This window comes from Scyliorhinus torazame, chromosome 8 (assembly GCF_047496885.1).
Source record: "Scyliorhinus torazame isolate Kashiwa2021f chromosome 8, sScyTor2.1, whole genome shotgun sequence".
Lineage (NCBI taxonomy): Eukaryota > Metazoa > Chordata > Chondrichthyes > Carcharhiniformes > Scyliorhinidae > Scyliorhinus > Scyliorhinus torazame.
This window is the reverse complement of record NC_092714.1, coordinates 269,788,088-269,816,064: the sequence shown is the minus strand read 5'-3', so window position 1 is coordinate 269,816,064 and position 27,977 is coordinate 269,788,088. Positions and strand designations below refer to the sequence as shown.

General features: G+C 52.4%; 1 protein-coding gene across 1 annotated transcript in view; it reads left to right on the top strand.

Moving 5' to 3' along the window:
* LOC140428633 (double-strand-break repair protein rad21 homolog) overlaps nucleotides 1-27,977 on the top strand; it is a 135,274-nt gene that overhangs the window by 40,667 nt on the left and 66,630 nt on the right. The window contains exons 4-5 of the mRNA XM_072515300.1: nucleotides 3,277-3,376; nucleotides 24,536-24,636. Coding sequence (XP_072371401.1) covers nucleotides 3,277-3,376; nucleotides 24,536-24,636 — 201 coding nt within the window. The remainder of the gene's footprint in view (nucleotides 1-3,276; nucleotides 3,377-24,535; nucleotides 24,637-27,977) is intronic.

The window sequence follows — 27,977 nt, the reverse complement described above, 5'->3', positions numbered from 1 at the left end:
TCGTTGCAACTAGATCCTGTATGCTCATGACCATGGAGCACAGGGAGTGGACTACCTCTGTCTGGCACTACGCCACATCACGCGGCGACTATACCACCACCTCCTGAGTCTGTACCACATCAGCCAGTGACTGCGCCATCTCCCTCTGTGTCTGCGCCACGTTGGCCAGCGCCTGGGCAACGCCGCTGACGCTGTCAGCCATGACCCGCCGTGACTGGGCCATACTCTGGAGCGCCACTGCAATGTCCAGGAGGCTCTGGTACATGGCTGCCTGTGATAGGGCAGCTCTGTCCTGGGCCTTAGCCACCGCCTGCATAGTTCGCCCCAGGCCTTGCACATCTTGATCCATGGCCGAAACCTTCATCCCGAAGGCCTCCACTATGGATGCCACCCACATGGTATCCCCTCTGGACGGCAGCTAGTCCCTGGGGTTGGGCCGCCCTCTGAATGTCCGCCCCCTCGGGGGTTTCTACCTCCACCTGTCGGTGTACAGCACGTGTATGTGGTGCGCAGCAGATAGTGTCCGAGGAGCATCTTCACTAAAGTGCTCAACCGAGGTGAGTGTCTCTGGGATGATGGAGGGTGTTGGAAGTCGGTGTCTTCCCCCAGCTTGGGCTCCGGGGAGTCACTGGATGGGGGTCGATGGCTCCTGTCAGCGTCCGGGTCGTCGTCGCTGCTCGCCATTTGTTGTTCTGACTGTGGTTGGGGTCGGGAGCGGGTGCACCTCTGACCCCAACCACAACCAGAACCACAAGAGACGAGCAGTAACGAAGGGCCTGCCTCATCACTAGCAGCTCCAGAAAGACACAAGACAAGATGCATGATTGCATCGTGGGCCGGGGGTAGTAGGGGTGTATGGGGAGTGGGGCTGGTAGTGGACAGGTGGTGTGGTGGGGGTAATGGTAGTGGAGCGGGGGTGTGGGGGTGGTGTGTAGGTGGGCGTGGGTGTTGGGGTGACACACGAGCAATGGGAACTGCAATTCAGCAGGGTCTCATTTCCTCGCCCGATGCCGACCTCCGCCCCGGTGACTGCCGTTTCGTTAGGGCCCACTGACCACGTCCAGTGCCCTCTATTCCGCTGCTGTGAGGGGCCGCAGGCCCGGCAGTCCCCCTCCAGGCTTTTCCTTCGGCGATTGTGAGCGGTCTTCTCTTGGGGGGCGGGAACAGAAAACTCACAGTATTAGACAGTCCAACGCATGCAGCCCAGGGGTTGGTGACTCCAGTGGCCAGGGCACCCAGCCATGGGGGCCAGTATAGGTGCCGGCATGTGGTGCAGGGTGGGGGTTCAGCTGCCCTTCGGGTGGGGGGCGGGGTGTGGGGGTTATGGGTGTGTTGGGACGGGGTTGGTGTTAGGGGCACAGTGCTGCCTACTCATCCTGGCCACCCTGAGGAGGTTGTGCACTTTTTTTCGGCACTGTTGGCCGGTCCTCGCGGTGTTGCCCACTGCACTGACGACCTTTGCCACCAGCGTCCAGGCACGGCGAGTGGCGGCGGGTGTCAACCTCCTTCCCACCCGAGGTACAGGGTCACCCACCTCTCTTCCACAGTGTCTAGCAGGGTCTGTAGTTCACCATGCATGAAATGGGGGCTGCTCTCCTTGCTGACATCTTGTTGGCTGGGATGAGCGTGCGGGGAGTGAAATGTGTATATGTGGCTGCAGCTTCTAAGCCTCCTGAGTGTCAATCCTGAACACGGCGAATCCCGCACCGTTTCTCATTAGAACCGACCGTGTTCCATGTGGCGCCGGTGCTAGCCCCTTAACGCTCGGTGAATTGGCTCAGGTGCAGCGCCAGTTTTGCTGTAGAAGTCCACGAATCCTGCCCCAGCGTCAACACTTAGTCTCAGGAATGGAAAATCCGGCCGTTATGTTTTTCCTATTTGTCTGGCTCCAAATGCTAAACCAGGTCCTTCCAATATGCCATGTATAATTGGCTCAAAATGTTATTTAAAGCCCTCTCTTATGGTTCAGGGAATGATTTAGCCAAGTTATCCAGAAGTTGTCTGTGCTAAAGTAACTGCATTGTGCTAAAGTAACTGCGGTCTGGTGGGGTTTGCGGGGGCGGATTTTGCAAAAGTTAGCAAGAGAGCAAAATCCTGTGAGAGTCGGAAAACGAGATTCTCATTGCCGAAATCGCGTTTCCCAATTTCCCCGCTCTCTTGCCAGTAACGCAATGAGGTTCTTGCCCACAATGGGGGGGATCATAATTTCCATGTATTTCAATAAATGCAATTTTTATTAAAGGGGTGGAGGTTTATTTTCAGAGCTCATCGGGGAGCCATTTCGAGATGACACCGATCTCTGGAGCCAGCCATGCCAGAGTGACCGGAATAAACCACCCCCCAGATTTTCTGACACACTAAGTGCCAGAAAATCATGTCTGAAAACTTTTTTGTGTATCTGGAGAGAGATTCATGCCGGTTTTCACTCGGAGCATGACACTAAAGTGCCGCCATTATTTGAGGAAACAGCATGGGCATTGCAATTGACTTCACGTTTTGGCTAAGAACAGGAAAGTTAGCCAGGGTTCCTACTTCAGATCACTAGCCACTTTCCCCCGGTGGAATATCCTTAGTATGTGAAGCTTAGCTAAAGACAGGCTCAGGCTCTGCTATGGTGCCTCCTAAGATCAAATGCTGCATTAGATCTCGTGCATGAATAATTGTCATTTGCCTGCGACTATCCATGATAATAGCATAACAGGTAACTTCAATACCCCTGAGCTATGGGAGGAAATCGTAGCCAAGGAATGATCTTGGAGCAACTACACTCCCAGAATGATCAGCTGATAACAGAATGGTTCACTCATATACAATTCCAATCTACTGTTCACAGTCACTGCTGTCGGACAGGAATCAAACAATTATTTTTCTTTTGTTGCTGCAATTTTCTGCATCACCATTTGAAACTTCAGGAAAGAAAACTAGAAATGACTCAAGATAATCCATATTGGGTGGCAGTGGTTAGCACTGCTGCCTCACAGCACCAGGGACCCGGGTTCAATTCTGGCCTCTGGTGGCTGTCTGTGTGGAGTTTGCGCTTCTCCCCCTGTCTGCCTGTATTTCCTCCGGTTGCTTTCCTTTTCTCCCACAGTGCAAAGATGTGCAGGTTAACTTGAATAGGTATGCTAAATTGCCCGATCGTGACCAAAAGGTTTGGTATGGTTGATGTCAAATTAATGAGCCGAATGGCCTCCTGCACTGCAGGGATTCTATGATTCTGTGATTCTATATTCTGAATCATTGTAATGTGCTGATTGAGTTAGTTTGATTTTACAGATATTGTTGATCTTGCTGAAGAAAACCTTGAAGCTACCTATAATGCCATAACATTGCCTGAGGAATTTCATGAATTTTCCTACCAACTGCCTGATGTGAAGTGAGTCCTGAAATTTATACACTGATGTATAGACCTGTGTCTGTGCTGTTTACATGAAGCTGGAGTTTGATTTTTCTTAAATTTGTGTTCTTAATGGTGTTTAATTTGCTCGTGATATAGAGAAACTCTTTGATAGAGTGGTTTTCATTTGTGTTTTAAATAAAAGCAAACAGGGTTGCACATATCATTTTTGTATCTGGTTATGCTCTACATGAGAGTGATGCTTCCCAGTTCCATTCATGCTGGCCTGCTAACAATTCAAATACGATTGGTGCGAAGCTTTCGTCAAACATTCTCAAGCACTATAGTTGCATGAATATTATAACATTCACAAATACTCTTAAATTGACATAATTCACCGAGATTGTGCTTTTTAAATGTTGCATTCCCCTTAGCCTCATGCGCAATGCTGAAGTAAGAGATCACAAAGCACTTGAATGTGCAATATGATGAGATGAATGTAGGAATTTCAGATATATTGTTGTATATATATTTGGTGCAGTAAAGGTTAAAAACCTGGGTTAATGTGCGCATGACTGTGCTACAGTGGTGTTTTTAAGACAGCTAAGATTTTTGAGAGCCAGAGGTGATATTAATGCATCGTAAAAGCTATGCCTAATGGATTTTTGTTTGGATTAAGAGGGTTCCCTGGGGAGTAGATATGTGGAGACATTGGAAGGAATTTTCCATTAACTGCCGGCGAAATTGGGAAAATCGATTGGGCAGAGAATCGACGCCGAAATCACGGCAGGCGCCTATTTGACGCCAAATCGCAATGCTCCAGTACCTCTGCAACGGCATCAATGCGTTCCGGAACGCACGTACACTAGGCACCGTTTGCATATCATTAGCGGGCCTGACCCGGTATTCTCCGGGGCCTCCATGATTCTCTGCCTCAGATGGACCGAGTTCCCGACACCTTTGTTCACTTGTGCTTTCAAAAATCATGAAACTGGCGTGACTGCTGCTGAGGGAGAGAGACGGTACAGAAGGTGTTCAACATCGCCATAGTTTGCTGACAGTTGTGCCGCTGGCCAGGGGGCTTCTGCCAGGGCCGGGGGTAGTAGCGAGGGGTGGCCTGGAGGTGGTCTGTGGGGCCGGGGTGGACGGACATGGAACACCATTGCCGCAACCGGCAAGGCAGCCATGCAGCTGCGTACACCGCTAACAGCTCACTTTGAACCTAGTGCCACGGGTTGTATAGGTGTCCCTCCCAGGGCACCTTCCCCCCCCGGGTGCCCTTGGGCCCCAGTCGACTCATCAACTGTATGGGCGCCCTCCAGCACAACCAGTGCCATCATTATGGCTGGGATAAGTGTGTGTGGTGACTGTAATCTGTATGTGCGGCTGCAGCTTGTCAGCCTCCCAAGTGTCGATCACGGACCTGGTGAATCCTGCACCATTTTTCAGGAATTGATTGTGATCCACGTGGCACCGGTGCTAGCCCCTCAACGGTAGCAGAATCTGTCCAGATGTGCCGCCGGTTTTTCTGTCGTAATAGTCCACGGGTTCTGCGTTGGCATCAACAGTTAGTCTCAGAAATGGAGAATCCCGCCTATTATGTTTCAGTTTAGTAAAATGATTAATCTAAGGGAAGCGCTAGAATATCAGGCATTTTGCAGAAAAGTAGGCAGGGCAATTGGTTGCTGGAAGTCAAACCATAAAGACAGTTTCTGAAAACATTGGCTAAATATCCTCCATTGTTCTGACAGGTTTCAGGTCTATCTCTTAAAACAGTCCCAATGTTGACCCGAGATGGGTTGCGCCGGAATGTGGCGACTAGGGGCTTTTCACAGTAACTTCATTGAAGCCTACTCGTGACAATAAGCGATTTTCATTTCATTTCAGACAGCAGTTAAGGGTTATTGTGTCACTGTATTGATTAGCATTGTTGAAGGGGTAATTGTGAGCTATTTTCTTGTGTGATGTTAAAGATATTTTAATGTTACATTAATAATAAAGTTTGTTTTAATATACCATATGCCTATTTTGTGTTATATCACTCCTGGAACGAGGTATCCTTTCCTCACAGTATTAGAAAATTGAAATAAAATGTTGCGATTCCGTGCAGTATCCTAGCTACAGTTGGGGTCTGGACTGGGATCGCCATACCAGGTTCAATGCTAAACGCACTTTTTTCTTCCTTTACTCTTTGATGGGATGTGGGTGTTGCTGGCAAAGCCAGCACTTGTTGCCTATCCCCAATTGTCTTGAACTGAGTGGTTTACGAGGGTGGTCAAGAAACAGCCACATGTAGGCCAGAGCAGGTAAAGACGACAGATCTTCTTCACTGAAGGATAATCGCGAACCAGGTGGATTTGTATGACAAACGACTCGTTTTGCGGTCATTAAAATGGAACCTAGAATTGAAAGCTAATTGAATTTAAATTCCACCAGCTGCCGTGGTGGAACTTGAAGCCATGGGCGCCTGGAGTGACATTACTACTGTGCCAACATTTCCACCTACCCCATTGGCCACTGCTCCTGTAAGAGTTGCTGGTGTGTAAACCCTGGAGACGGACGCAAGTCTCACCTCATATTAATTAAAGGACTGTTATCTGAGAAATTAAAGAGGGGCGAGGTAGCTTTACGGAGGCAGGCTCCCACCGACATTTACTTTGGGATGCGGGGAGCCTGTATAATCCAGCCTCTTGTTTTGATCAGAGTACTTTCAAATAGTGGTGCATAAGGTTCCAAATTATGGCAAAATCACTATGCTTTACTGGGTCTACATAAAAGTGGTCCAGCTCTGGGCATTGATTCTTGTACTACATTGCAGGTTGAGAGTTCAGCACCAAAGCATTTTTGCAAACGGGATCTCTGACATCGCTAAAGGGAAGTCTGTTTAGTTTCCTCTTGTCATGTTGATGCTTCACTTCAATAAACTGGGTGAAATGGGAACTCATTATATGTGGAGAATCACAGGATGAAATTTTCACCTTACATTTTCTTTAAAAATTATTTTTACTGGAGTTTTAACAGAATATCAAACTTAACTCAAGACAGAACACGCAGAGAGCAGAGAAAAAAACAAAAACAATGACCAATCAAAACAGCCTATTATTTGCAGGTTGTCACAACATCCGTAATCCAAGTCCCCATGGTTATGTTTCCTTATTTATAATGGTATACATGGGAAGAATATTGTATTTACATTTATAGCGATAGGGAGAATCCCCATCCAAGTATATGTGCTTCACCCTCAAGATCCCTCTGTCCTCCTTCCAAGCCCGAAATGTGGTGTCTATCTTCACTGAGGTGAATCTATGGTTGTTGCAGATGGGGGCTTCCATAGAGATACCATAAAGTCCCAGGTCTTTAATGTGGCTACTACCACCAGGCTCCTTGAGTGTGTGTGCAGGAGGGACCGGGAGCGCCGCAAAGTCTAGTGCCGAGAGAGCGTCCCTGTGTAGGAGGCCTTCATTTGGACCCATTCCGCCTCCGGCTCCTTCAGCCACCCCCTCACCCTCTCTGCATTTGCTGTCCAGTAGTAGATTAGGAATTGACAGAGCCAGGCCTCCCACATGTCGACCTCTCTGCAAGATGGCTTTTCATACACTCAGGACTTTACCCCCAGACAAAGGCCATGAATAGTTTATCAACCCTGGTGAAAAAGATTTTGGGGTGAAGATCGGGAGCGAACTTAATATTAAGAGGAACTTGGGCAGCATGTTAATTTTGATCGCCTGTACCTTTTGTAAGGGCCCCGAAGAATCCAGCACGAGTTTTAAGGATACAAAATAATAACGTTTATTTACTATAACAATATATACATAGCAGTAGCAGTAACTTCCCTTGCTACCTTCTCCTTCCTCCTGGTTCCTGGACTGGCCAGCTTATTTATAGTAGGAGTTTCTCCGCCCCCCTCATTGGGGAAGTTCATACTCCCATAGGATTGTGGGATAGTCATTAGTCCCCAGCCAATCGTCAGTAGGCAGGTTATAACATCCCCCCCCCCCCAAAGTCCAAGGAATCCACCGTAGGCCCTGGCGAAGGAAGGCGTCGAACTCGTTTGGCCGCAGGCCGGACGCCATTTGCACGCGGCGCTGGATCAGGCGGCGTATAACGAGACAGAGACCGGCGCTTCCGTGATGAACGGCGCGGTTGTACATCCACGGCCTGTGGACCCGAGGATTCCCCCTCTGATTCATCCTGTGTCTCCATCTCGGAGTCAGAGTCTGCTGCCTCCGTCATGTCAGCGTCTCTATCTCCATTCGGTCCTGTCATGACCTGCGCAGGCTTCGAGTGAGGCACCAGTGGAAGATTTGAAGGACTACCTTCCCTTGTTTCTGGTCTTTGCCGCTGTTGAACTGAGCTCCGGGGGCGGGGAATCTTTTGCGGGGATGATCTTCTGGACCGGACGTGGTCTACATGTTTTCGCTGGAGACGACCCTGGGCTTGCACTTGGTACGATATAGGGCCCGTTTGGCGAAAGATTACACCAGGAACCCATTGGGCACCACCAGCAAAATTCCGCACGAATACTGGGTCACCGGGCGCAAACTGCCGAATCGGACGATGCCGAGACAATCCCGGTCCCTGCCGTTCTTGTGTGCGGCGAACTTTTGCGCCAATGTCCGGGAAGACCATACTAAGGCGGGTGCGAAGTCTCCGGCCCATTAGGAGTTCTGCGGGAGCTACCCCAGTCACTGTATGGGGGGTGGTCCTGTACGTAAACAAAAACCGAGCCAGTCTCGTGTCCATTGATCCGGAAGACTGCTTCTTTAGGCCTCTTTTGAATGTTTGCACTGCACGCTCTGCCAACCCATTTGAAGCCGGGTGGTAAGGGGCAGTGCGGATATGGCGGATGCCGTTCATCTTTGTAAACCTAGCAAACTCCTCACTCGTGAATGGAGTGCCATTATCCGTGACCAGCACCTCGGGGAGGCCATGCATGCTAAATGATAAACGCATTTTTTCAATTGTTGCGCAGGACGTTGTCCCCTGCATCTTATGCACCTCCAGCCATTTGGACTGGGCGTCAATTAGTAGAAGGAACATGGATCCCTGAAAAGAGCCTGCGAAATCTGCATGTAAGCGTGCCCAAGGCCGCCCTGGCCATTCCCAGTGATGTAGGGGCGCGACCGGCGGAAGCTTCTGATGCTCCTGGCAAATGGAGCAGTTTTGGGCCACCTTCTCAATGTCGGTGTCGAGGCCTGACCACCAGACATAACTCCGGGCCAACATTTTCATTTTGGTCACACCTGGATGCCCATTGTGCAAGTCTGTTAGTATCAGCTCCTGGCCTTTTTCCGGGACAATCACACGCGTCCCCCACAAGAGGATGCCGTCTTCCACGCTGAACTCTGACAGCTTGGAGGAAAATGCCCGCAACTCGCCTGGGAGCTGTCTATGCTGCCCACCATACAGGACTATGTGCCGAACCTTCGACAGGACTGGCTCCGTCTGGGTCCACTCACGGATCTGTGATGCTGTGACAGGCAAGGTGTCCATAAAATTTAGGGTTGCGACCACCTCACCGGTCGTGGGGGTCGACATGGGGCCGGTCGATAAAGGCAATCGGCTCAGTGCGTCGGCATTTGCTATCTGCGTACCTGGTTTGTGCTCCAGAGAATACTCATATGCAGCAAGCAACAAAGCCCAGCGCTGGATCCGTGTAGAAGCAATGGGCGGTATTGGCTTATCCTCTCTGAAGAGTCCCAGCAGGGGCTTATGAACAGTCACGATAGTGAAATGGTGGCCGTACACATACTGGTGAAAGCGTTTCACCGCGAAAACCACTGCCAGGCCCTCCTTCTCGATCTGCGCGTACTTCTTCTCCGCTGCAGTCAATGTGCGGGAGGCGAAAGCTATCGGTCGCTCAGCCCCGTTCTCCATCTTGTGGGACAGGACAGCCCCAATACCATACGGGGATGCATCGCATGTGACGAGCAAAGGCTTTCCCGGATCATAGTGGGTTAGTAACCCAGACGACGACAATTGTTGCTTTACCCGCCGGAAAGCGGTTTCTTGCGGCTGACCCCAAACCCAGGTGTGATTTTTCTTTAGCAGCAGGTGTAAGGGGGCCAGCGTAGTTGCCAGATTGGGGAGGAACTTCCCATAATAGTTTACGAGACCGAGAAAAGAACGAAGATGCGAAGTGTCAGTCGGGGTGGGGGCATGTTGAATTGCACGCACCTTCTCTGCGACGGGGTGCAGACCCTCGCGGTCCACCCGATAACCTAGGTAGACTACTTCTTTTGCCTGAAATACGCACTTTGTGTGACGTAAACGGACTCCAGCCTCCGAAAGGCGTTTAAGGACAGCCTCCAGATTTTCCAAATGCTCTTGCTCCGACGTCCCTGTAATCAACACGTCATCTAGGTAGACAGCCACACGTGGTAAACCTCTCAAAATGCCCTCCATAACACGTTGAAAAATTGCGCAGGCAGAGGATACTCCAAAGGGCAACCGTGTATATTCATACAGGCCCCGGTGTGTGTTAACATATGGTCGGGAGGCAGAGTCCAGCTCCAACTGCAGGTAGGCGTGACTCATATCTAATTTTGTGAATGAGAGTCCGCCTGCAGGTTTCGCGTAGAGATCCTCTATGCGAGGCATTGGGTATCGGTCAAGTCGGGAAACTATTCACTGTAAGTTTATAGTCGCCACACAAGCGAACTGTGGCATCTGGCTTCATTACTGGTACAATTGGTGCTGCCCAGTCAGCAAAACGGACGGGCCTGATAATACCCAAACTCTCCAAACGAGTGAGCTCCCCTTCTACCTTCTCGAGCAAAGCGTAAGGCACTGGGCGCGCCCGGAAATAGCGCGGTGTGGCTCCTGGTTCAACTTGGATATGGGCTACGGCCCCTTTTATTTCCCCCAGACCAGGCTGGAATACCTCTGGGTATCGTCCTAGCACCTCAGTCAACCCTTCAGAAACTGTTTGGAGGATGTGCTGCCATTGCAACCGCAAATGGCGCAACCAGTCCCGACCCAACAGGCTGGGCCCATGGCCACGCACTACGATAAGTGGGAAACGCCCCTCCTGGCGTCCATAGACAACAGGGGTCATTGTAGTTCCTGCAATGTCCAATGGTTCCCCCGTGGACTACGATAAGTGGGAAACGCCCCTCCTGGCGTCCATAGACAACAGGGGTCATTGTAGTTCCTGCAATGTCCAATGGTTCCCCCGTGTAGGTGGCCAACCTGGCCTGTGAGTCAGTTAGTGTAAGGGTCTGTATACCCTGCTTGATGCGGTCGAATGTTCTCTGGGCGATCACGGAGACCGCTGCGCCAGTATCCAACTCCATCTCCAGCGGGTGGCCATTGACCCGTACTGTCACCTTAATGGGGGCCACACGGGGAGCTGCCACACAATGCACCTGCAGGCAGTCGTCCTCCGTCTCCACGTCCTCAGGAGTGGTCGCCGCAGGTTCATCCACATGGAAGTTACGGCCTCTGGGCTGGTCCCAGTTACGGCCCCTGGGCTGGTCCCAGTTTGGGTCGGAACGACGGCGCCTCTGGCATCCCCAGGACCGCCGTCCGCGACGGGGTCGGCGCCTACAAGTCTGACACGGACATGGCTCCTCATCCATTGGTTCTGGAGAAGGCTCCCTTCGGGGTGGAATGTCCGATGGCCACTGGTGTCGGTCTGGTCGTTGCCTCACCCAAGGTACCGCAGGAGTGCGGGGGGACGTTTTTGGGCGGAAAGGGTTGCGCCCCAAGGCATGCACTTCCATTCCCTGTAGCTCCTGTACTCCTCGCTCTGCGCTCTCTCGGGACAAGACTATTTGTATTGCCTGCTGAAAAGTCAATGTTGGCTCCGCTAACAACTTTCTCTGGATGGCCGCATTGTTAATACCGCAAACCAAACGGTCGCGTAACATTTCTGACAAGGTCTCACCATAGTCACAGTATTTCGCAATCCCGCGTAGCCTGGATAAAAAATCGGCAAGGGATTCTCCAGGGGTCCTCTCAGCGGTATTAAACCGGTAACTATCGCTGGACTATCGTGGATGGGGTTGGGTTAAAGTGTTGCCCCACTATATTCACAAGTTCGTCAAACGTTTTGGTGTCCGGCGCAGCTGGGTACGTAAGGCTCCTAATCACCCCAAACGTATGCGGCCCGCAGGCGGTGAGCAATATGACCACCTGGCGCTCGTTTTCAGTGATATTGTTTGCCCGGAAATAGTAACGCATCCGTTGCGTGTACTGGTTCCAGCTTTCCAGCGCAGCATCAAAAACATCCAAACGTCCGTACAGAGGCATGGCATAATAGAAAACAACTTCCAACCTGTATCCCAACAAAAATCCAGGGAGGTGGCTTCAGCAGTGTAGACAGCTATTCACTTTTACCTTCGTCACCAGTTTTGTAAGGGCCCCGAAGAATCCAGCACGAGTTTTAAGGATACAAAATAATAACGTTTATTTACTATAACAATATATACATAGCAGTAGCAGTAACTTCCCTTGCTACCTTCTCCTGGTTCCTGGACTGGCCAGCTTATTTATAGTAGGAGTTTCTCCGCCCCCCTCATTGGGGATGTTCATACTCCCATAGGATTGTGGGATAGTCATTAGTCCCCAGCCAATCGTCAGTAGGCAGGTTATAACAGTACCCTTCCCGCCAGTGAGAGCAGGGGAGCAAGTCCCATCTTTGTAGGTCCCTCTTTACCTCCTCCACCAGACTGGATAGGTTGCACTTGTGAAGCCTCGTCCAGTTGTGAGCTATCTGTATCCCCAGGTACCTGAACTTTGTCTGGGTTATCTTAAATGGTAACTCCTCCAGCTCCACCACTCCCCCTCGGGGGTTTACCGGGAAACTTTCGCTCTTCCCCAGGTTGAGTTTGTAACCTGGGAAGACACCCAACTCCAAGGAGTCCCGTTATCCTTCTCATGCTGGCCAGGGGATTCGACATGTCATCTGCATAGAGTCAAACTTTGTGATCCCTGCCCCCTCTTCGAATGCCCGTCCACCACTCCGCCGATCTCCGAGCAATGGCCAGTGGCACAATTGTCAGTGCGAACAGGATTGGAGGCAACGGCACCCCGCCTCATTCCCTTCTGTAGCTGAAAGTACTCGGAGATAGTGGCATTTATCCGCACGCTCGCCATGGAACGCAGTACAGAGGTTTCACCCATGTGATCCAAACCCAAACTGTTCCAGCGCCTTCATTCTACTCAATCGAAGGCTTTCTCAGGGTCCAGGGAGACGATCATTTTGGGTGTCTCCACCCGGGGTGGGATCATTATTACATTCAGCAGGCGTCAGATGTTCACGGTTAGCTGTCTGCCCTTGACAAACCTGGTCTGATCTTCCGCGATCACTTCAGGCAGGCAACTCTCCAGGCGCCTCACCAGTGCTTTCACTCGGACTTTCGCATCAGTATTTAAAAGCGATTCTGGTCTGTATGATCCACACTCTATTGGGGCTTTGTCCTTTTTGGGGATCAATGGGATTGAGACCTGTGCCAGCATAATAATAATAATCTTTTTATTGTCATAAGTAGGCTTACATTAACACTGCAATAAAGTTACTGTGAAACGCCCCTAGTCGCCACATCCGGCGCCTGTTCGGGTGCACAGAGGGAGAATTCCGAATTCTCAGCTGGTACGGGAATTGAACCCGCGCTGTTGGCCTTGTTCTGCATTACAAACAAGCTGTCTAGCCCACTGAGCTAAACCAGCCCTCTAGTATGGGCAGCAGGCTCCTTTCGATAGTGAATCGTTCAACATTTCCTGCAAGTATAGGACCATTGCTGTTGCAAATTCTTTGTACAAATCTACCTGGAACCGTCTGGTCCCAGTGCCTTCCCTGACTGCATGGAATTAATGTACTCCATGATCCCATCCAGCCCCAGCTATACTTCTAGCTCTTGTTTCATTTCCTCCACCACCACCAGTATTCTCAGTTTGTAGAGGAACTGTTTAGTCTCTGAATCCCCCTCCATGGGCTCGGAGGTGTACAGGCCCTGGTAAAATTTTGCAAAGGCCTTGTTAACCTTATTCAGGGCTGCCACCAAAATCCCATTCCTATCCCGAACTTGCACTATTTTGTTCGTGGCAGCCTACTTTCTTAGTTGATGCACAAGCATGCGGATGGCTTTGTCTCCATGTTCGTAGAAGACACCCCCATGACTGCTGGAGCTGGCGGAATGCTTTCCTCATGGAGAGCAGATCAAATTCCATCTACTGCTTTTTCCTTTCTGCCAGCAGTTACACCGTTGGGGCCGAGGTGTACGACCGATCCACCTCCTACATGGAGTTGATCTGCCACTGCCTGCCTTCATTGCCTCCCAGAACGTGGAGGATGAGCCTCCCCATTCTGGTCGCAGGTTATGTAAACATCGATGGCTTGGGATATTTCTGGACAAAATTCCCTATCGGCGAGGAGGGCAGTGTCCAGCCTCGATGGGGGGCATTCGGCCCGGCCCTTCTCCAACTTTACGTCCATATAATGAGGCGTGTGATTGGAGATTATGATCGCGGAGTATTCTGCCCTCACTGGTAGCATAATTTTCCCTACAATGAAAAGGTCCAGATTGAGTAGGCCTTGTGCACGTGGGAGGAGAAGGAGAATTATTTTTCTCTCGGGTGGTTGAACCTCCATTGGTCTACTCCCTCCCCATCTGCTCCATAAAGATGTTAAGCTCTCGAGCCATTCCTGTTAATACTCTCTCCCTGGGGTTGGATCTGTCCATTTTCAGGTCTTGTGTGCATTTAAAATTACCCCTCATGATGAGTCAGTGGGTGTCTAGGTCAGGGACTTTGGCCATAGTTTTCTTGACTAACTCTGCGTCGTTCCAGTTTGGGATGTATATATTTACCAGTACTACCAGAGCCCCTTCCAGGGTCTCACTGACCATGTCGAATTGGCCCCCTGGGTCCGTCACTGTATCCGTCACTGTATTTGTCACTATGAACACTACTGTCCTGCTAACTAATATGGCCATCCCTATTGCCTTGGGGTCTATGGTATTATAGGTATTACGGTACCTGAGAGGCTAAAGTACCATTGGTAGAACCTGTATGCTTGCTATTGGCTAGAGTGTATAATAGCTCCGCCCTGATAGGCGGGGTATAAGAACCCGTGCCCCCCCAGCAGCCCTCATTCTGTACCTGAGCTGCGGGGGGAAACATCCAGCTTATTAAAGCCTTTAGTGGTCATTGATCGTGCATCAATTTAATAAGCTAGATTTTTAAGAAGAAAGGATGGAGCTCCGAATCAAGCCGGAGTGTCTGCAACTTAGCCCACACGCAACGAATTCAGCGGCAATCTTTAAGCACTGGCTGGCGTGTTTTAAAGGGTATCTCGAGATGGCCGAAAACGCACCCACGGGAGAGCAGAAACTGCACGTCCTGCACTCAAGGGTGAGCCCAAAGATTTACACCATCGAGGAAGCGGAAGACTTCGATGCAGCAATCGAGCTGCTAAAAGGACACTATATTCGCCCGGTAAACCAGGTCTACGCCCGGCACCTGCTTGCAACAAGACGGCAAACTCCTGGGGAATCGTTGGAGGAATTCTATCCCGCACTCCTGGTGAAGAAGCTGCAGTTGCCCACAAGTTTCGGCGAGCGAACACATGGAACTCTTTTTCATAGATTATCATTGAATTTACAGTGCAGAAGGAGGCCATTCAGCCCATCGAGTCTGCACCGGCTCTTGGAAAGAGCACCCTACCCAAGGTCAACACCTCCCCCCTATCCCCGTAACCCCACCCAACATCGTGGCAGGTATGCTTTCATCACAAATCCGCCAGCGCCTGTTAGACAAGGATACCTTGGGTCTCAGGGAGGCACGGGCCCTTGCAGGCTCCCTGGACGTGGCCTCCAGGAACGCCCGCGCCTACGTTCCCGACCGCGCGGCAGCCCCCATCGGCAGCGTGGAACCCCGCAGCGGCCGACCCCGAGACTTCCCCCGTTCCCCCGCAGGCCTGCGCTGCAAGGCGGCCTGGCAACCCTGAGGGACCCCGCTGCTACCTTTGCGGGCAGGCCAAGCACCCCCGCCAGCGCTGCCCAGCCCGCGCATCCACCTGCAAGGGATGCGGCAAAAAGGGCCATTTCGTGGGGGTATGTCAGGCCCGAGTGGTGGCCGCGGTCTCCAGCGGCGAATCCGGACCGCCACCACAAACTTCTCCACGGGCCCCGTGTGGCCAGCGGTCGCCGCCACCCCCATATCCCAGCAGCTCCTCAAGGTACAGCAGCTCACCCTCACGACCGCCATCGAGACCTGCGTGCTACACAAACACGCCACTAGTCGGTATTCCCACATCCAAGCGGCTGAAACGGCGCGGCAAGGTCCCCACGAGGCAGAACGGGTCCAAGCAATCGAGCAACTCCAGGGCCTCAGCCTGGATGAGGGCGGCAATTTCGCCCGCTTTTCGCGGACTCCCGCGCTTGTGCGCACCGAACGAGGGGACGGCGACGTCGACGAACGTACTGTGCAGGCGCGCACCACGTACGGCCGCACCGCGCATGTGCGGTGGCGCAGCGAACGTACTGACGCTACAACGTGCGGCAACTGTGGCTCCGCCCACTTAAAGCGGCAATACCCTGCCAAATCCCGACAATGCCTGAGATGTGGCAAACTTGGACACTATGTTGCTTTATGCAGATCAGCTCGGCCTGCCAATTCGTATCGCTCCAGCCAGACTCGCAGGAATGTCCGGGCCGTTCAACCCACGGTCACCGAGTCCGATGCGGACCTACTACCCAATATTGACACCGAGGACCCGAAGACACCTTTTCGAATCGGTATCGTTACAAAAAACAGGATGTCCCCGAAGCAAAGAATCCAGCCTCTATCGGTATGCAGCATCGATCCAGACGATGAGTGGTGTGCCACCCTTACGGTCAATCGGTCCCAAATACAATTCCGCCTGGACACTGGTGCTTCCGCCAATCTAATTGTGTGGTCTGACCTCCAAAGCCTTCGTGTCAAACCAGCCATCCTCCCATCAGCCTGCCAGCTATTAGATTATAATGGCAATGCCATTGCTGCCAGTGGCTCGTGTCAGCACGAAGTGACGCACAAATCACGCAAAGCCATCCTTCCCTTTGAAATTGTGGGCTCCTCGAAAGCCTCCCTGCTTGGTGCGCAGGCATGCAAGCTGTTGAACCTAGTTCAGAGAGTTCACTCTCTCTCCTGCTGACGCGTCTGCCTTTCAGGACACCAACTTCAGGGTGCAACTCGACGCCATTATCAACCAGTACCACAAAGTCTTCGAGGGCATGGGCACGCTCCCGTACACCTACAAGATTTTATTAAAACCGAATGCCATGCCTGTGATGCACGCACCTCGCAGGGTCCAGCACCCCTTAAGGACCGCCTCAAGCAGCAGCTGCAGGACCTCCAGAACCAAGGAGTGATTTCCAAAGTCATGGAACCGACCGACTGGGTCAGTTCCATGGTATGTGTAAAAATGTCTTCCGGCGAATTGAGAATTTGCATTGATCCCAAGGATTTAAATCGCAATATCATGAGAGCGCATTATCCAATTCCCAAGCGCGAAGAGCTCACATGTGAGATGGCTCGCGCCAAGCTCTTCACCAAACTCTACGCCTCAAAAGGATTCTGGCAAATCCAGCTCGATAAATCCAGCAGGAAACTTTGCACATTTAATACCCCCTTTGGCAGATATTATTACAACAGGATGCCGTTCGGGATCGTATCTGCATCAGAAGTGTTCCATAGGATTATGGAACAAATGATGGACGGCATTGAAGGTGTTCGCGTCTATGTCGATGACATAATCATTTGGTCCACCACCCCGCAGGAGCATGTTAGTCGCCTCCAGCGCGTATTTAGACGTATACATGAGCATGGCCTCCGCCTCAACAGGACCAAATGATCTTTTGGTCAGACGGAACTCAAGTTCCTCGGGGACCACATCTCCCAATTGGGTGTGCAGCCGGATGCGGACAAGGTAGCTGCCATCACAGCTATGAAAACACCAGAGGACAAGAAGGCGGTCCTCCGATTTCTGGGCATGGTCAATTTTTTAGGGAAATCTATCCCTAACCTCGCCTCTCATACCACGGCTCTCAGGAACCTGGTCAGGAAGACGACAGACTTCCAATGGCTCCCTGCCCACGAGCGCGAATGGTGAGAACTCAAAGCAAAACTGACCACGGCCCCGGTCTTAGCTTTCTTTGATCCAGCAAAGGAGACCAGAATTTCGACCGATGCCAGTCAATCCGGCATTGGGGCAGTGCTCCTTCAACGTGATGAGGCCTCATCATGGGCCCTCGTTGCATATGCGTCACGTGCGATGACCCCCACGGAGCTGCGCTACGCGCAGATAGAAAAGGAGTGCCTGGGCCTTCTGACCGGTGTGGTTAAGTTTCACGGTTATGTCTACGGACTTCCTCAATTCACCGTCGAGACCGACCATCACCCGCTGGTCAATATATTACAGAAAGACTTGAACAATATGATGCTTCGCCTCCAGCGTATTCTTCTCAAGCTCCGGCGATATGACTTCCAGCTAGTATACACCCCAGGCAAAGACCTCATCATTGCTGACGCTCTCTCCAGGGCAGTCAACACTCCATGTGACCCAGCGGGATATGTCTGCCAGGTTGATGCCCATGTGGCATTCGCGGCCTCCAATCTACCTGCCACGGTTGAACGCCTCGCCCAAATTCGCCGCGAGACGGCGGCTGACCCCTTGCTACAGCGTGTCATGCGCCACCTAACGGACGGGTGGCTCAAGGGCCAAGGCCCTCAGTTCTATAATATCAGAAATGATCTGGCGGTAGTAGACGCGGTTCTTCTAAAACTGGACCGCATTGTCATCCCGCATGGCATGCACCAACTTGTCCTGGAACAACTACACGAGGGCCACCTTGGCGTGGAAAAGTGCCGCCGACGGGCCCGAGAGGCAGTGTACTGGCCCGGCATTAATGAGGAAATAGCCAACACCGTGCTCAACTGCCCCACTTGTCAGCGCTTCCAGCCGGCCCAACCACGTGAGACCCTGCAGCCCCATGAGTTGGTCACGTCACCATGGACCAAGGTGGGCATCGACCTGTTCCACGCGCTGGGTAGAGACTATGTCCTGATCGTGGACTACTTTTCGAATTACCCGGAGGTGATACGTTTTCATGACATCACCTCGTCTGCCGTCATTCATGCATGTAAAGAAACATTTGCTCGACTTCGCCAGCTAGGAATGGTCCAACTTTGCCAGGCGGTACAATTTTGCCCATGTGACATCCAGTCCCCTGTCCCCCCAATCCAACGGCAAAGCGGAGAAGGGAGTACATATAGTCAAACGGCGCCTATGCAAGGCTGCCGATGCTGGGTCCGATTTCCACCTTGCCATGCTGGCCTATCACTCCGCCCCGCTGTCCACTGGCCTGTTGCCAGCCCAGTTACTCATGGGTCGTACCCTGAGGGCGACAGTGCCGTCCATCCATGTCCCAGACCTCGACCACGTTCCAGTCCTTCGCCGGATGCAGCTGTCTCGTGCACAGCACAAGGCGGCTCATGACTCCCGTGCAGCTGATCTCCCTGCTGTGGCTCCAGATGACAACGTCCGCGTCCATCGTCCGGATGGGGGCTGGTCTGCGACTGCTGTTGTCCTTCGGCAGGTGGCCCCCCGCTCGTTCCTGGTTCGTTTACCGGATAGCTCTATTCTGCGCCGCAATCGATGCACCCTTCGTCTCGTTCCACGCTCGCCACGTGATTCTCCACTGTCGCCTCGCCCTTCTGCTGACCCTGCCACGGACTATGCAAAGCTCCCTGTCACTCTGCCTCCCACTGACTCTGACACAGTCCAGCCCACTCCTGAACCGGCGGCTCTCGACCCACCCTTGAGGCGGCCAACCAGAATTTGTCGCCCACCTCAGAGACTTAACTTATGAACTTTGCGGACTTATAGACTCTCTGAATTGTTTTGTTGCTTTGTTTGATCGTTTCCCTGGTTTGTATATAGTGTTGATCACGGTATTCTTGTTGCATACTGCTTCTCTGCACCAGGCACCTTCCCATGTAAATAGGAAGCATGTAAATAGGTGCAGATACACACACACTGATGGACACACAGCAAGACCAATCAACACACACAACACCGCAGCCAATCACCACACTCACTATAAAGGCAGGGGGCACCAGAGTTCCCGCTCATTCGGGATGCAGCCTCCTACAAGGACAGAGCTTACAGCACAGGTCCTCACCATGTGCTGAGTGCATAGACTGGTTCGGACAGGCATAGGTCTTTAGTTTAATCTAACATCATGTTAACCCACAGTGAAAGTATGTTCAACAGTTTCTAACTTAATAAAATAGTGTTGCACTACTTTAAGTGTTGGTGGCCTGTATGTGTTCCACAGATCCAGAACACTCAACACATCAGGGAGTATTCAGCGACCAAGTTCAGGAAGTATGTGTTTCGGTCAGTGGAGGGGAGGGGCCCTTTGAAGTCCATGCTGAGGCGCTCAAAGGGGCGGGAGGCCTTCACCAGGTCGATCTGGCCGGTAGAAGTGCGGTTTGCACTCCGCACACACCTGGCAGTCTCTGGTGACAGGCCTGACCTCCGCAATGGAGTAGGGCAGGTTGCGGGCCTTTATGAAGTGGAAGAACCGGGTGACCCCCGGGTGACAGAGACCATCGTGTAGGGCCCGGAGTCGGTCCACTTGTGCGCTGGCACATGTACCTCGGGATAGGGCATCGGGGGGCTCGTTGAGCTTCCCGGGGCGATACAAAATCTCGTAATTATAGGTGGCGAGCTCGATCCTCCACCTCAAGATCATTTCGTTTTTGATCTTGCCCCGCTGTGTATTATTGAACATGAAGGCAACCGACTGTTGGTCAGTGAGGAGAGTGAATCTCCTGCCGGCCAGGTAATGCCTCCAATGCCGCACTGCTTTCACTATGACTTGGGCCTCCTTTTCGACAGGAGTGCCGAATTTCGGAGGCATGGAGGGTGCAGGAAAAGAATGCCACGGGCTTGCCTGCCTGGTTGAGGGTGGCAGCCAGAGCCACGTCCGATGCATCACTCTCGACCTGAAAGGGGAGGGACTCGTCGACCACTTGCATCGTGGCTTTGGCGATGTCCGCCTTGATGCGGTTAAAGGCTGGCGGGCCTCAGCCGTCAGGGGAAAAACTGTGGAGTGAATGAGTGGGCGGCCTTGTCCGCATAGTTAGGGACCCACTGGGCATAATAGGAGAAAAACCCCATGCATTGTTTCAGGGCCTTGGGGCAGTGGGGGAGGGAGAGTTCCATGAGGGGGCGCATGCGGTCGGGGTCGGGCCCTAGAACTCCATTTTCCACAACATAGCCAAGGATGACTAAGTGGTTCGTGCAGAACATCCTTATTGTACGTGAGATTAAGGAGTTTGGCGGTGTGGAGAAATTTGCGAAGGTTCGCGTCGTGGTCCTGCTGATTGTGGCCGCAGATGGTGAGGTTATCTAGGTACGGGAAGATGGCCCGCAGTCCGTACCGGTCGACCATTCGGTCCATCTCACGTTGGAAGACCGAGACCCCGTTAGTGATGCCGAAGGGAACCCTAAGGAAATGATAGAGGCGGCCATCTGCTTCGAACGCAGTGTATTGGCGATCCTCCTTGCGGATGGGGAACAGGTGGTAGGCGGATTTCAGGTCCACTGTGGAAAAGACCCGGTACTGTGCAATCTGATTGACCATATCAGATATGCGTGGGAGAGGGTACACGACGAGTTGCGTGTACCGATTGATGGTCTGACTGTAGTCAATGACCATCCTGTGTTTCTCCCTAGTCTTTACTACTACCACTTGGGCTCTCCAGGGCTGTTGCTGGCATCAATGATGCCTTCCAGCAGAAGCCGCTGGACCTCCGACCTGATGAAGGTCCTGTCCTGGGCACTGTACCGTCTGCTCCTGGTGGCGACGGGTTTGCAATCCGGGGTGAGGTTTGCAAACAAGGAAGGTGGATCGACCTTAAGGGTCGTGAGGCCCCATACGGTGAGTGGGGGTAGGGGTCCGCTTAATTTTAAAGTTAAGCTTTGGAGGTTGCATTGGAAGTCCAGACCGAGTAACAGGGCAGCGCAGAGGTTGGGGAGGACGTAGAGCCGGAAGTTGCTAAACTCTACGCCCTGGATGGTGAGGGTCGCGATGCAGTACCCCCGGATTTCCACGGAATGGGATCCGGAGGCCAGGGAGATTCTCTGGGTAACGGGGTGTACTGCGAGGGCGCAGCCCCTTACCGTAGTGGAGTGGATGAAGCTTTCCTTGCTCCCGGAGTCAAAAAGGCAGGAAGTCTTGTGCCCATCGATTTTCACCGTTGTCGTTGAGGTTGCGAGGTTGTGAGCCCGGGACTGGTCGAGGGTGAACGAGGCGAGCTGTGGCTGATGCTGGTAGGCCCCGGGCTGGTCAGCGGTGGTGGCAGGTGATGAGTGGCCCAATTAACCTCTCAATGAGCAGGGGTCCTGAAGCGCCGTCCAAAATGGCGCCGAAGATGGCGGCGCCCACCGGGCGCACATGGCGGGCGGCATTAAAGATGGCGGCGCCCACAGGCCGCAGGTGGCCTGTGGGGAAGAAGATGGCGGCGCCCACAGGTCGAACATGGGGGGTGTGGGAACGCTGGGCCTAGAAACAGCGGTGATCAACCGGACGTGGCACACAGCAGCAAAATGTGCCTTCTTTCCGCAGCCCTTGCAGGTTGCGCTCCGCACCGGGCAGCGCTGCCGGGGGTGTTTGGTCTGCCTGCAGAAGTAGCATTTGGGCCCCCCCCGGGGTTGGCTGGCTGCCGCGCGACGCAGGCTTGCGTTGGCTGGGGTCGGTAGCTGGTGGGGCCCACAATGTCCACGAGGGTGCTGTGCGGTCGGGGACGTACGACTGGATGTTACGGGAGGCCACTGTTAGCGAGTTTGCGAGCTGCCTGGTCCCCGCAAGATCAAGCGTACCCCCTTCCAATAAGCGCTGGCGGATGTACGCCGACCCCATGCCCATAACAAAAGCGTCTCTGATTAAAAGTTCTGTATGCTCGACTGCCGAAACTGCCTGGCAGTCACAGTTCCTCGCCGTCTTGTGCAGGGCACGCCAGAAATCGTCTAGGGACTCACCGGGGAGTTGCTGTCTCGTGGACAGGAGGTGCCTGGCGTAGAGTTTGTTAACCGGCCGAACACAATGTCCTTTCAGGAGCTCCATTGCTTCAGAGTAAGTGGGCGCATCCCAGATGAGAGGAAAAATATCAGGGCTCATCCGTGAATAAAGGACCTGGAGCTTCTGTGCGTCCGAGGGTTGTTCAGCCGATGTTCGGAGGTAGCTTTCGAAGCAGGCTAGCCAGTGGTCAAAGGCGGATGTGGCGTTGGCTGCTTGAGGGTGCAGCTGTAGGCGATCAGGCTTGATGTGAAGTTCCATAGTTTTAAAATCTTTGCTCAATAAATTGATGCACTATCAATTACTACAAAGACGAGAGTAGTGAATAATCGAGGCTTTATTGAGCAAAGATGTATGGCCTCCTGTAGCTGCTTCCAGAATGGGAGCAGCTCCGGTGTGCGCACACATTTATACACCGCCTACTGGGTGGAGCCAGCAAGCAGGGATTTACCCATGTACCTCTAGTACAGGAGCCTTACCGGACTACATCTAATGTACAGTTAGTAGTGACTACCACAGCCCTCTACTGCTATTTCCCAAGCTGTGTTTCTGCCGAAACCTGTTGGCCTCCTCCGTGGTGTTAAAGTAGTACTCTATGCCTTGAAAGGTCATCCAAAGCTTGATGGGGTAGAGCATGCCAAACCGCATCTTGCTTTTGTACAGTGCGGATTTGCCCCCGTAAAATTCTGCTCGCCGCTTGGCCAGATCTGCTCCAATGTCCTGGTACAAACAGATGGAATGTTCTTCCCACTTGCACGGTTTCATGCTTTTCTCCCACCGCAGGATCAGCTCTTTATCCTGGTACCTGTGGAGCCTCATAATCATCGCCCGTGATGGCACCCCAGCCTTGGGCCGCTGCCGAAGTGACCTGTGGCCGTCGTCTACCTCCAGGAACCTGGCAAAGCCCTTCTCGCCAACCAATTTCCTGAGCATCTTTGCCACATACTCCGTGGGGTTTCTTCCTCCAAGCCTCTGGCATCCCACGATCCGCAGGTTTTGTTTTGTCAATGTGATCGGTTCTCCTGGTCGCAATTTTCCCCTTCAGCCCTTTCTGTGTCTTGACCAGCCTTGCCACCTTGGCTTTGAGGACCGCAATCCGATCCCCCTGGTCTGTGGAGGCTTTCTCGAGGACCTGTGTCGTTGCCTTTTGGGCCTCAAGCCTCCATTCCATTTTGCTTACAGCCTCCCTCATGATGGCTGTTGTGGCCTCAACTGCCACCCCCATGGCTGCCACGAGGTCCTCCTTCATTGCCTCTGTGCTTCTGGAGTACGGAGGTGATGAGAGCATCATTCTGCTGGAAAGTCTGTGGGACCGTCCGTCGTTGGTTCCTTGCCGCCACACAGGCTTCCCTGCTCGGGCTGAGGTTTCCCTCTCCTCCTCTTTGGTAGTTTTACTGCTGGGTTACTGGTTCCTCGGCGTTGGGCAGCATTGCGGTCGATGGGTGGTTGATTTGGGGGATTTTCAGTTCTTTAGGTGCTCGTTTGTTGGGGTTAAAGGGCCTTAACCAAGGTATCTAGACAAGAGCCCCCTTTTGTGCGACTGCTCAGCTCATGGCCACCACCAGAAGTGCTCCCCTTGCATTTTTAGTTATGCATTGGTCAGTTCTAAGCAACTGAATTCTTAATCATGATTCTATCACTTTTCATAGAATCACTACAGTGCAGATGGAGCCATTTGGCCCATTGAGTCTGCACTGATCCTTTGAAAGAGTACCCTAGCTAACCTGCACATCTTTGGACACTAAGGGATTATTTAGAGTGGCCACTCCACCTAACCACATCTTTGGGCTGTGGGAGGAAACTGGAGCACCCGGAAGAAACCCACGCAAACATGGGGGAGAAAGTGCAAACTCTAAATAGTCACCCAAGAGCGGTATTGAACCTGGTCCCTGGTGCTGTGAGGCAGCAGTGCTAACCTCAGTGCCACCATGCTAAATATAAAAAAGATTCGAGAAAAACTAAGGTTAGCTTTGACTAGTTTGACAACAGCATATCTACCTGCATTAGGACATAAAATGAGATGTTCCATTTCTTGTGAATAACTATGTTGCAGATTTAAGCTTCTGGAAGATTAAATGTAACTTTTACAGACTGGTTACGACTCAATTAAATTTGACTTTGTCTCCAGTGCAATTGATGTTGCTGAGCACTTTACACTAAACCAGAGCACAGCTGAGGCGATCACCCTTCGAGAAGATATGTGCGGTATTCTTCAGGATAATGGATTTGGTAAGGCAAGATGATAGCTCTTTAAAGTTACTGCCTAACTAACTCATGATCCACAGTTATAGATAGAAATTTCTCCATACATAGCATAGTGAGTATATGGCTGCCCTTAGAATAAGCAGATATTTCTAATCGTTAGCGGCAGACATTAGACTGGAATGGTTGAAAACATGCAACTGTAGTAGTGACATGCTTTTATGGTTGAAAACATCCAAGGCATTTTACATTGCAGAATAAGCGGCGTGGTATGGTGAGGGGGAGAGTAAAATTGATACATAAATAGATATTAAGCCATTGGGGTGGTTAGGAAAGCAAAAGAGTTGAAACTTACCAAAAATATTTGGTTAACGAGGAAGGGAAGAATTAATGGTTTACCTATATCTCCTGATTTGGATTTTCCAGCCCTCCGAGTTTCCTATTGGTAATTCTCGGCGCAATCTTCTCAAAAGAGAACAAAGTCCTCAAGTGAGCACGTTTAGCCGCGTGTTTCCCGGCACTCGCAGTGCCCAGAAACACATGGCTAAGGGGCCTAAATGGGGAATGTGCAGCTGAGGCCACACATAGCCCCGTTTTTTACAATGGGGAGCTCTGCTCGTCGGACCTCCCCGTTGTAGTGAGAGATCGGGACCAATCCCAATCTCCGAGGCCCCAAAAGGAATCCCCAACCGCCCCCCCAGCCTGAACACAACATGGAAGGGTTCTCCGGCCCTCCCCACACCCTCCAAAACCCACATCGGGTAACCCTGACGCGATTCCTTGCGTGCAAAAAATGCCAGCTTGGCACGTTGGCAGTGCCAATCTGGCACCCTGGCAGTAGTGCCACCTGGGCACCTTGGCAGTACCAGGTTGGCACCCATGTGCCAACCGGGTACTGCCAAGGTACCCAGGTGGCACCAGCAGAGCATGGGTACCACCCTGCCCAAAGGGCATGCAGCTCGGGACCTCTGATCCCTTGGAGACCCTCCATGAGTGCCGTTCAGTCTGGTCCCCGTTTGAGGTAAAGAGCTATTATCTTGCCTTACCAAACAGTGCTCGCCCGAGGTCCCTGTGGCGAACAGATTGAATCCCAAAACCTCGGCAATCTGCACATTAGAGTAAGGCTTATTGCCTCGCTCTCCCGACTTTCACCGGCCACACTGCGCCACAGCGAGCTGCTTTTTCGACGAAGCATGGCCAGAAGATCGCGCCCTCTGTCTGAAAGAAGTCTTTGTTTTAAGGGAAGAGGAGCTCATTCTTTTTAGGGTGCTGTTCAAATGGTAATGGCAACCATACATTTACACAATTATATGTTTGTGTCCCAGCTACCGGAGTTGACACTGCTTGACAATTTTTGCTTTTTGACCGTGTTTGTGGATGAGGTCTCTGTGCTCAGTCACTAACTCTTGGGGGAGGATTTTACAGCCCTTCTGGACATGTTTGAGCCAGGGGTTACACGTAAAATAAGATGGGGCTGGTTTAGCTCAGTTGGCTGGACAACTGCTTTGTGATGTAGAGCAAGGCGAACAGCACGGGTTCAATTCCTGTGCCAGCTGAGATTATTCATAAGGACCCTGCCTTCTCAACCTTGCCCCTCACCTGAGATGTGGTGATCCTCAGGTCAAATCGCCACCAGTCAGTTCTCCCTGTCAAAGGGGAAAGCAGCCTATGATCACCTGGGACTATGGCAATTTTACTTCCATAAAATAGGACGGGTGGCTGGACCACCCCCTTCCCACCTACCCTGGAGCTGTCCCCATAAAATGGCGAGCAGGTAAGGCATACATAGATACATAAGATACATACATAGAAGATAGGAGCAGGAGGATGCCTTATGGCCCTTCGAGCCTGCTCTGTCATTCATCACGATCATGGCTGATCATCCAACTCAATAGCCTAATCCTGCTTTCTCGCCATAGCCTTTGATCATATTCTTCCCAAGTACTATATCCAGCCGCCTCTTGAATATATTCAAAGTTTTAGCATCAACTTCCTGTGGTAATGAATTCCACAGGCTCACCACTCTTTGTGTGAAGAAATGCCTCCTTACCTCTGTCCAAAATGGTTTACCATGAATCCTCAAACTGTGACCCCTGGGGCGAAATTCTCCGTAATTGGCGCGATGTCCGCCGACAGGCGCCAAAAACGGCGCAAATCAGTCCGGCATTGCGCCGCCCCAAAGGTGCGGAATCCTCCGTATCTTGAGGGGCCGAGCCCTAACCTTGAGGGGCTAGGCCCGCGCCGGACTGATTTCCGCCCCGCCAGCTGGCGGGGAAAGGCCTTTGGCGCCCCGCCAGCTGGCGCGAAACTGACATTGCCGGGCGGCGCATGCGCGCGAGCGTTAGCGGCCGCTCACGGCATCCCCGCGCATGGGCAGTGGAGGGGGTCTCTTCCGCTTCCGCCATGGTGGAGACCGTGGCGAAGGCTGAAGAAAAAGAGTGCCCCCACGGCACCGACCGGCTGCGGATCGATGGGCCCCGATCGCGGGCCAGGCCACCGTGGGGGCACCCCCGGGGCCAGATCGCCCCGTGGCCCCCCCAGGACCCCGGAGCCCACCCGCGCCGCCTTGTCCCGCCGGTAAGAGAGGTGGTTTAATTCACACCGGCGGGACAGGCATTCCAGCAGCGGGACTTCAGGCCGGAGAATCGCCGGGGGGGGGGGGGCCGCCAACCGGCGCGGCCCGATTCCCGCCCCCGCCGAATATCCGGTGCCAGAGAATTCGGCAACCGGCGGGGGCGGGATTCACGCCAGTCCCCGGCGATTCTCCGACCCGGCGGGGGGTCGGAGAATCTCGCCCCAGATTCTGGACACACACATCATTGATAACATCTTCCCTGCATCTACCCTGTCTAGTCCTGTTAGAATTTTATAAGTCTCTATGAGATCCCCCTCATTCTTCTGGGCAGCTTGCCCACCGCAGCATGCCCACTTATTAAAACCCTTAACTGGTCAATTAATGGGAAGTTACAGGCTTAATTCCACCTCCACTACCACAATACAATGGTTGGTGACCAGCCTGCTTTTTCACCATTGAGGTGAAACAGTGGGAAGGAAGGTGGTTACCTCCTTTGGTGGGTATCCTATGTACATTGCAGCAGACACCCAAGATGGTATCCTCCCTTTATGCCTCCTTCCTGACCTCCAAAGCCTAGCCCACCCCCCCTCAAGGGTCCACAATACCTCTTTAGCCAAAAACCTTGGTACTTACCTTTGACTCTGGCTGCCATGGTCTTCTTGATACTCCTTGTAGTCCCAGTAGTGCCCATAACTGAGTTCCTGCGCTGGTGGGACTACCAAGTTGCCAGAGAATCAGATTTGCTGGCAGCATTAAAACCACTCCCAGCATAATATCACTGTGGAGCAACCTT